This window comes from Empidonax traillii, unplaced genomic scaffold (assembly GCF_003031625.1).
Source record: "Empidonax traillii isolate 1590-97213 ecotype Southwest subspecies unplaced genomic scaffold, ASM303162v1 scaffold594:size396842, whole genome shotgun sequence".
Lineage (NCBI taxonomy): Eukaryota > Metazoa > Chordata > Aves > Passeriformes > Tyrannidae > Empidonax > Empidonax traillii.
In genome coordinates this window covers 283,699-294,247 of record NW_020955787.1, presented here as the reverse complement: position 1 = coordinate 294,247, position 10,549 = coordinate 283,699, and the positions used below count along the sequence as shown (strand labels likewise).

Here is a 10,549-nt window from a genome sequence, read left to right as displayed (position 1 = left end):
ATGAGATAAGATGAGATTATACTTCATAATAATATAGTAGTAATACATTGGTAATTTATAGATAGGCATGCTTATAATGACAAAAATATACTTCAGTAAATAGCTAAATAAAAGATTACTGTTGCTATATTTTTACAGAACTTTTGTATTTTAATAATTTTCCAAAAATTATGTGCATGCCTGAAAATAAGAACAGGAGGTTATGGATTATAGGTTTATTTGCTTAGTAGCTATTTTGTTAATCAAGGACATCAGCATACAGCCGTGATGTTACACAATTCCCTAATTTGCACTTTAAATATAACAGCTTAGTGCTTTAACTGTATGTGTAAGCAGCTGACTAATCTTACAGTAAGATTTAAACCAAAGTGAGCTGCGGTACCTCGGAAGCCTAGCATACAAATTCCACAACATTTATATAGTTGATGTCTTTTTACAAGATAACTTCAAGAACATATAAATGAATTCTCATCTTCTATATACATTAAAGAGCTTTTGCAGACTTGACAAATGTTAGTCACGTCATCTTCCTAAATTCCTGGTTTTCTGTACTGGAGAATTAAAGCAGAATAAATCTTCTTCTGTGTCAGTTCCACTCTCAGTGCTCGTAAATCAGATGCTGCCTGCTTTCTCATCTGCAGAAGAATCAGTAATTTAAGGAATGGCAATTTAAGGAAGTTTTATGGAGTTGACATGCATATAGGTTTATATAACTAAGACTGAATTTTATACAAGATAGCTGAATACAGGATGCATCATTAATCTTTAAAATTTTTCGTGTCCAATTAGATAGCTTAGTTCTAGCACTGCTTTCTTCTGTACTTTGCCTTGATGTTTTTGAGACAACTACAAAATTAATTGTTCTTTTCACTCCTTGTTATACAATGTTATCATGAGTACATCCACGCTAGAGTACCCAGCAAACAGGGGGGATGTGGGCAATCTCTGTGATGTAGAAGACTTCTGTTTCAAGCTTTTAGAGCTGAAAAACTGTCCAGTGTAAAGACCAATACTATCATTTTCCTTCCAAAAAGACCCATAGGCATCACTGGTATAGAAGAAAGCACATGAAGAGGACTTTCGTTCTCTGTTCTTTTTTTTTTTTTTTCCTTTATACCATTTTTTCTTTTGCCTTAGCCATGGTCTATTTACTATTGGTCAGTGCCTCACCACACCAGGTATATTTTTTTAATTACCTTTTGACTGAAATGGGATTTTTATGAAAAAGATTGTAAACCTTAGCTTCCATAGTATCTTGAAAATCCAAGTTGTTTGAGTGCCATACATTCAAAATCCTCTAATAACCTGGGGTTCTGGAGTAATTTGGCTCAAGTGATAAAGTTACAACAAGTAACATGATAAAACTAACAGCATAAAACAAGAACTGTTTAGCAAATAATCTAATAATTGAAAGATCTAATTTTTTTTTACACACTGTCACATTTTGACTGTTTTAATGAAAAGGCAGAGTACCTTAATTTCTATTATGAGTCTCATTTTTGTATCATCTAGCTTCCTCTGCAGGTGATCGAGTTCATGCTGCACTGTAGTAATCCGGATGATTGTGTAATTCTGTGTGAAACAACAACAACAAAACCTGAAGTGCAGCATTAGCACATCTCTTCATTCACTGGGTGCTACTTCACCACTCAGAAACAATCCTCTAAACTCCTTCCAGGCCCCCTGCTTTCCCACCTGACTGATGCCTGCCCAGCCAGCACGTAGCTCCCGAGGGGTGGAGCGCATACTTGTGCTTAGCACAACAGCTCATTAAATCCTGTCTGTCATCTACAGGTGCTGGCCAGTCCGTACCTGCTGGATGCATGTTAAGGTGGACATGTCCTTCATGTAAGGTCTCTTTGTGCCTAGCCAGGGAGACCTAAAAAAACACCCTGATACACCCCCCAAAAGGAGGAATAACATATCTGAACATAGCTAAGTAATGTAATTTTAAGCCTACTCATATTATTTATTTCAAGATAGATCAAATAATACACATTAGTATATGATATACACTCTTAGACTGTACATACACGAGAAAGGGACATTTATTTTTCCAAGGCTAGCTTCAGATTTGACAACAGGCATCCATTAAAGCACTGGGAAAATTAGCAGATACCACTACTGGGAAGGGTGTTTCCTCTTTTTCTTTTATCTTTTCTTTTTTTAATCCCTCTCTGACCTTCCTAAGAAACTCACAGTTGCACAAGTTCAGGTACAACCACTTCAAAAGCCTCAGGCACGTTTTGTTCTCCAATTTCATTACCTCTGTATATGAATTTGGGGATGATAGGAACAATATAAAACTGAACAGTTCATTAATATTATTATATATCTATCATTAATTATACTGAACAGAAAGGGATTTGTTACGAAAAGGTACAAACATGAAGCAGAAATAATCAAATGCTCAGATTCAAACATTTCTGCAGTCTTTTTGAGACAAATGGGCTCAAGGAATTCTATACCCCAGAGCACTGAGGGGTATTTGGCTGCTGAAGCTAGTTTTCAAGTCATTGGCTGGTGATGAATTTGTTTCTTTAATTTATATCTTATGAAAAAAACCAACAATGGGCTGTATAAAAAGAGATAATAAATAATACATGCAAATACCTTGGAGTTTGTTGTATTGTTTGGTCGTTTTTGGCTCTCTCTGGCTTCCAATTGCAAGAGCAATTTCTGGTGGTAAACCTCTAAATCTTGTTGTAATTTGTTTAAAGTGTCCTCCAGTGAAACTGTAGCTTTCTTAGTTTCAAAGTATTTCTTTTTCCATTCCTCACGAACTGCATAGGAAAACAGTAACACTGTTTGTTCTTATTCACCTTATCTTAAGGTCTGCTGAAGACAGTCATGACCAGCTGATCTCACAGGATTCAGCTTGCCAATGCACACACTGAAACATGGCAGTAGGTTTCTTTTAAAAAAGCATTTAGAGAAAAATATTCATTAAAATTACATTCACTGTAAATGCAACTGAGTTTTCACAGAGGCACCTGCAACAAAAGGTTCTATCTGTCCACCAAGATAAAACACAAGGCCCAAACCCAAAGTTTCATTCAGGCTGGCTGTTCTGCAGATTTTAGCTGCACAGAAGTGCTCCAGGCTTGTGAAACTGGTATGCCCAGCACACTCTGAAGTCCACAGCTTTACTGTAACAGAAAATGTAGCACTGTAGATTTATGCAAAATTTGATCTCTTTATGACCAGAATTTGAACAACTGAAACTTACCCAAAAGAACTCAGCTCTTGGGGACTATATGGTATGTAACTGAGAGTGACTATCAGGATGGTAATCTTAGGAGGATATTAAATATAGACTAGATTGCTGTTCCTGCAGAATATGCTCTTTCCTTAAAACCTTGTGAAGAAACATGCTTGCAGCGTGCACTTACTTATGAAAGTCGACAGGTCTGATAAATATAATTTAGAGAGATGCTTCTTAAAAAACCTGCAGAAGATGTTTGAATCCTTGTGAAATAACCTTTATTTTTACTTAACTAAAAAAACATAATTTAAGACAATGCAGGAGCCATTTAAAGCTTATCTCAGCAAGATAAATTAGTTTGCCTTGCACCTCCATGCTACTACAGAGTCACTGCTCCAAGTGCCCAAGTCTGGTTTTTTTAAAGTACAACTTCACCATGCTGTGGGGTGCAGTGTAGCCATGCCCTCAGAGGATAACTGAAAGAATTGGTTTGTCTCCTGTAAGAGTTGAGATGCCTGGTGATTTAGCTGCATTGAAGGACAAAGAGAAAGCTCTCAAAAGTTCATAATGATTAAATCTCATCTCTCTATAACTGGAACGTGACCTAGGGAGGACAGTTTTAAGTATAAACTTGGAAATAATTTTACAAAGAAAATTCCTGTGGGATTTGAATGAGATTTGACCTTGTTCAAACCAAGGTATATCAAGCTTGTCACAAGAGACTTGTAACTTCCATGCCATAAGCTGCATGTCATTAGAGAGGAGGAACAAAAATTATTATGCTGCAATTTACTCAAAGCCTCATCAACACAGTAAGCGCTAGCTAAAGGCAGGATTAGAATACGTCAGCTGCCCTGGGCCTCAAAGAGTGAAGCAGCCTGTAGTAGCTCTCTGGGCACTGCACATACATGAGACACAACCTGAATAGTTTATACAAGCCAGGATAATTTTAAATTTATAAGACTGCCACAAAAAAAAGTGGAACATTGCAACCTTGAATTTTTCCAGCATACTGTTATACAAACAAGTCATCTTGGCGCTCTCTGTAATAAAGCTCACTGACAAGGAGACAAACATTTTCACACTGGTTTCAGTGTAATTTCTCAATCATTCCAAATTCCAAAAGAAATTAAAGTATACCACATTCCAAATTTCAAAATAAATTAAAAGTATACCATGGTATCTCCTCAGCTTATTTTGTTCCAGTAGCCCTTCAGCTTTTTTGATCAGTTCTTCTCTACTTTTTTCCATGTGCCTTCCGTCTTTCTTCATTTGTTGCAATTGTTCTACCATCTTGTTTTCTAAAGATATTAGAATTATATTTAGCAAGTGTCTGAATACTCTAAATAGGAAAGATCAATCAAGATTTTTGTAATGCACTCATCACAAATCATGCCAAAATCTCTGTCAGAGCAAGCAGTAGAAATTATTTCATTTTAATAAATTAATCTCTACCTTTTCAAAATGGCTGGCGCTTAAGAAAAAGGCAGAAATCCAGCATGCATCCAGGCATTCACACACACATGTGAACAAGCAAACATCCTTTTATATGTTTAGACAATGTATCACTAACATTATATAATCAAGATACATATACGCTCCATACATTGAAGACGCTTGCCACGTGCAGCCAAAAAAGCCTCCAAAAGACTATTTCCTGCTCAAAATACATTGCAATATAAAGTGTAGTGAAATCTTGCCTTAAATTCCATCTGGTCCTAGGCAAGAAAGCAACTCAGACTTTAACTAGTCTGTACAATAGGTCAAACTCTCACTCTCTTCTCACTATCCTCTTCCTCCTCCACCACAGCAGAGGATCCTCAGCAATACTACTAAGAAGTTTTCTTTGCTCCATTCTCAGTTGAGCCTGCAGTATTTCATTCCATCTCTCTCCTTTTCTCTTTCCATCCACAAGCTGGGTTTTCTAGCACTGGGAAACTGCCATGCTCTAGGACAGCCCATGCAGTCATAAATGCCTGGAATTTTCCAACCATAAATTAAAATTCATAACAATACTGTGAATAAACGTATGTACAAATTCTTTTGTAAAGTAGGTATTTGGGTCTTCATTGACTCTTCAGTCTTGATTAAATGTTCACTTCCCTGCACGTTGATGGAATCATATACTCACTTGCTGCCTGAAGTACAGGAACTTGAACTGGATTTACAGAAAGTAAAGGTGGACTAGGAGGTGAAGTGTATTCTTTTGGACAAGTAAGATGATTTTGCTTGCTTTCATCTGCCTATAGAGTCAAAAGACACAACTATAAGTATATAACCATAATAGTTATTATGGCCTGAAAGTGGCCAGAGTGAATGGGAGGGCTGAATTTGAATTCTGCACCTAAGTTTTTTTATTCTGTTACCAGTACACAAGGTTACTAAATTAAAAACAGTTGGACCTCTGCAAATACAATGAGAACACAGAACACTTACATAGACTGTTGCTAGTTGTTCTTGTCCATGTCCAGAACCCCACAAGTTACTGACACTCCCATGCAAGACCAGGAATTAGGGGCCTTAAAACTGCCTTCTGGTTCACTGAAGTCAAAAACTGACAATTTCTAAACTAAAATTTGTAATTGCAGATTTTCAATTTCATCGTTATTTTTGTACAACTCCACTACCATCACTTGTGCAAGAGAGCTACAGGCTACAGCTAATAGTGATGGCCATTATGTAGTGCACTTGCAGGTGGGTGCCAAGTCTTTCTAAATATGTTGTTATTCTGATACTAGGACTAATTCATGCCTATGTTTTAAAAGAATTTATAGTTTTTATCAGAAGCTTTGCTTGGCATGAGGGAAAACAAATTTACCCCATATGAAATTATAAAAATGTCATCAATATAGGCAGTAAAATATCACTCCCAAGAAATTGTAAAAAAAAGATAATAACAATAATTGAGATAGTTATTGTATAGGTTTCTTTTAAATTATAACAAGGGTTATAACTTCTGATGATTGAATTGTCTGGAAATATAGTTGATATTCACTAACGAACCTGCTTAATAGCAGGGCATGAATTAACTTTTCTCAATTATTTTCAAATCTACATTTGAGAATTTCATATTTACAAGGAGTTACTCATCTTATAAAATTAGACTGTTTCTAGGTGGAGGACTATATTTATTGCTCAAGATTATGAGGAAAATGTTTTATCTTGAAAAACCTACCTGATTATCCAGTTTTTCACCAAGATCAGCTATAGTCTTTCTAGTACCATACTGCTGCAAGCTGAAGATAAAATCAAAGAAGCATGTGAAAATTCATGGAATTAAATGGGTTCTCTTCCCTTTTTCTTTCATTTATTTGAAGTCTGTAAAAGAAGTTTGTAGCTGTGAATTATTATTCGTTATTTTAGAAGACTAATTATTTACTAACCTTTGTTTTTTGTGCACATATTCTGTAGTTTGTCTTTCCATTATTTTAAGAATTTCAGCATCCCGTGCTCTGTCTCTTCTTAAATTTGTCTCTTTCTGGTGCTCATTATTTTCCATGTTTGTTAATGCTGTGACAGGATAGTAATCACAAAAATCTGTAGATTAACTCATCAAAATCAAGCTGTTTTGACTATCAATGCCTGGACTTTCCAACCTGTATTGGAAATTCAATGAACCAACACAGCTAATAATCTCATATCTAGGATTTTGAAATGTTCCATGAATAACAGAAGAAAGATATAAAGATTAAAAACCAGGTATTTTTGTTTTAAGAATTTATATCTGACTAATTCTGGTAACTAGTACAAGAAACATCATCACAGATAAAGAAACCACTTTGTTATTTCACCTTTCCTAAATTAATTCTGTATCTAACACTTTCTGCCTTTCAGACACTGAAGATCCCTTAAAAACTGGAATCAAAGAAAGGGAGAGCAAAATGTTTTGAGTTTAAATGTTAATGAATAAATGTTATCTGCTTTAAAATATATTCAATTAATATTTCAAAAGAAAACTGCTGACAGACCCTACTTTTACAACCACAAAATTCAACATCCTTCATAATTACAAAGAAAGTTATGGAAAACTATTCAGTTATACATTTAGGAAAATGTATATTTGTATAATAAGTGATCTCATACTTAATATCAGTTAACAAGATGATGGAGGGACAAAGCTATTTTTGCCAAGTTATGACTGGAAACTGCAATTACTGTAAAGTCATTCACGAAAGCCTTTTCCAATACACTCTCTCAATTAATATAATATATAATTTGCTGCTTTCTTAGTTAAAAGCGTTGGATTTCCAGAAAATCATTCTAACTATATCTAACTAATATCTAGTTATACCTAACTAATATCTATAAGGTGCCAATACCTTTGAAAAATTGAATATTGCTTTATTTAATAATTACTCTATTGCAAATTTTTAATGAGTAAAGGTCACCTTTTTTTTACAGTAGCTGTAGAATTGTACTCAAATATTAAGGCTTGTCTCCCATAAGTATTTCCTCAAAAACAATTTATATTATAATTTTTATGTTAAAATAGACACAGTCATTCAAATCCGATTTAAATGTATCAGTCATTTCTTTCTTGGTAATCACTAAAAATTTAGGAATATTAAGAACATTATATAACCATTCAGGGAATTAATAACCCTTAATATCCATAAGACACCCCATTTTAAATGAAGCAGTGGTTAGTAGATGTTGTCCAAACAGCATCTTCTATTTTGGCACAGAACTGTGATCTACTTAATGTGTGCTTTAAACCCCTCCATACTTTCATGCTATTTTACCTGTAGTCCCCTCATATGAACATTTCAAAAACATTACATGTAAGGGAGGAGAGGAAACACTTCCTCTTCAGTAGTAACGTAGTCATGGATGACAAGGAAAGTTGAAGTGAATAAATGTTCTCCCTGATGAAGTCATAGCAAGATTTTTTCATTTAAAATTACTGTTGAATTATGGGATCATTAACACCCAATCTTTATAGTAGCTGGTTAGTAATTTTTCTTGTCGAAATAAGATTAGACAAATGTATCAACTATAGTAAAGCAGTACTCTATATCAGTATCCAATGATAAAGAAGGACTCATACAAGGTAAAACCGCATCGCTTTGAAAGGTATTATCATTATTTTTTAAAAAAGAATATTGTTCTGATAGTGATATTCCAACTTGTGCTTTAATTACAGATTTTTTAAAACTTAGTTCCATTCTACTAACTTTTTAGAACACTTGCTTTAGCAAAAGGACAACAACGAACATTTGTACCCTTTTGATATTTAATGTGATTGCGGGGTGTTTGGTTATCCTGGCCTTGTTCATCACTGTCGTTTATGTGAAGAGTAAAAGCAGTTCCTTTGGCTTTGTCGTTCCACTTAGGAGTGTTACGGTCTTTTTGATCTTGGCTGAGATGATTTTGCTCCATGTCACACATTCCAGACTCCCAGTCTGCAGGATGTGAATGACTTGGTGTGAAGAGAGATCCATCGGATCCATTTCGATCTGCGTAATAATTGATATTATAAAACAGAGATATTATTTGATTGTAAATGTTGATCATATATTTATTTTTCTTCTCCTTCACCATCCCCCTTTACTAGACTGGTTAATCTTACCTTTTTCTCTAAAATGTATCTGTTCTTCTTGAATCCTGTTGTTATGGTCTTGTTTATGATCTGTGTGCAAAACTGGAACAGGTTCTTTCTCACCCCATTCCACAGGACTTTGCACTTCCAGATTTTGATGCTTACTTTGTATGCTTTTTAAAAACGGTTTGCTTTTTTCAGGTTTTTGCTGGGGAAGACTGGGTAATCTTGATCCATGACCAAACCCTTCATCTTCTACATTAAAGTGATGTCTTTGTTGAGTTGATGATGGTAATGGATAAACATCTTCAAAGTATTCCACTTCAGGTAATAAATATAATTCAGGAAAAAGTGCCTAAAAAACACAGTATATTCATCAGAGAGAACAAAAGAGAAAATGCACAATGTAAAATGTTTCTGAACATTGTACCTTAAAAGCCATTCAAATACATACATAAGGAGGAGCAAATGACTTCAGTTCCAGCTCTGTTTCTTGCTTTGCATTCACCTTGCAAGATAAAGAATAAAAGGTTAACAAATACAATATGTTTTTATCAATAATGTTGTATATCACTTAGTTCACATACTCTATTACAATTTTTACATACCGAATTTTTTCATAACCAGCATTATCATCTGTACTGGACTCACAGGAAAAAAGTTTTGAATGCTATTGTATTTTCTGACATACTACTAAAACTTCAATTTGTCTATTTTTCAAATCTAAATCAGACCCACAAGAGTACATGAATGTACTGAGTATTTTTTTTATCCTTTCTCTTATGGTTCAAAAGACCTGGTCCAAGAGTCACAGGAACAGAAAGTTTTCAACTTTCTATATCAAAAGTTGCGTCAAGATGAATCTGGACAGAAATGCTGATTCTCACATAATTTTCCCTATTCACTTGATACAATACTGAAAAATATTTAATATATATAGAAAAAAATCTATTATTATTCTATGTCTTCTTGTATTCATTGTTTGTCTTCGTATTCTTCGTGTGATATAAACTTTCACATTTCAACAGTTGTCCTGGCTAAAATACTCTATGTATATTTGAAAGATGAGCTCCAGGAAAGGAAAAGAGAAGAAATCTGAGCTAACATTTAAATAATGATATTGAATTGAAAAGGGGGCCAAGTTCTATTCTCAGTAATTGCCAGGCAATGCCATTGATTCACTGTTAGACATGCAGAAAAGAAAGAACAAATTAACATGACTTTGGTTTATGTTTATTTTGTAATTTAAAAACCTTTACTTGCAAGTAGGGCACAGCTCTTAATTCTGCTTGAATTGTTAGTGTTTGTAAAACAGAAGACGGGGGGAACAACACTCAGCAAATATTTGATCATGGATATGTAATTCATTGAGGTTACCATGACCCTAAACAACAAATAAACCAGTTGGTTGGTTGCTTTCCACTTTGTTATAAAGTTAAACATCAAGGAACAGTAAATATCTTAAAGTAAAACTCTATCTTTAATTTGTCTCTAAAAATCTTCACATGCATCACCCTGCTTTTGGGCAGGTCACAGCAGGAACCATTAGTGGAACTGACTTATTCAGCTTCCATTGCAAATTCTTCAGCTGTCATGTTCCCAACCACGTACCAGTAATAATGATCTTATGGGTGTAATGATTCGGACTTGGCTCCCTGCCAAATGCCCAACCCCCCCAGTGGCAGCCCTTCTCTTCCCCCCTTTCTACTTCCCTCAGGGCAAAGGAAAAAATCTATGCAAATTGAAGAACCCAAAAATCAAGCTAGTTATATATAAAAAATATATTTTATGTATATTACAGTTAA

The 10,549-nt window shown here is 34.7% G+C and overlaps 1 protein-coding gene across 3 annotated transcripts in view; it reads right to left on the bottom strand.

Annotated features, from left to right (window-relative positions):
- SPATA1 (spermatogenesis associated 1) overlaps positions 1-10,549 on the bottom strand; it is an 18,346-nt gene continuing 7,797 nt past the window's right edge. Inside the window, exons 5-14 of one of the 3 annotated variants that reach the window (XM_027898387.1) lie at positions 9,199-9,252; positions 8,775-9,099; positions 8,428-8,661; positions 6,589-6,715; positions 6,381-6,441; positions 5,337-5,448; positions 4,381-4,506; positions 2,614-2,783; positions 1,474-1,572; positions 1-635 (exon numbers count right to left, since the gene is read on the bottom strand). In XM_027898387.1, coding sequence (XP_027754188.1) covers positions 531-635; positions 1,474-1,572; positions 2,614-2,783; positions 4,381-4,506; positions 5,337-5,448; positions 6,381-6,441; positions 6,589-6,715; positions 8,428-8,661; positions 8,775-9,099; positions 9,199-9,252 — 1,413 coding nt within the window. In that variant the 3' untranslated portion in view covers positions 1-530. Of the gene's footprint in view, positions 636-1,473; positions 1,573-2,613; positions 3,150-4,380; positions 4,507-5,336; positions 5,449-6,380; positions 6,442-6,588; positions 6,716-8,427; positions 8,662-8,774; positions 9,100-9,198; positions 9,253-10,549 lie in introns of those variants that run through there. The other 2 variants (XM_027898389.1, XM_027898390.1) reach the window with 2 other exon arrangements.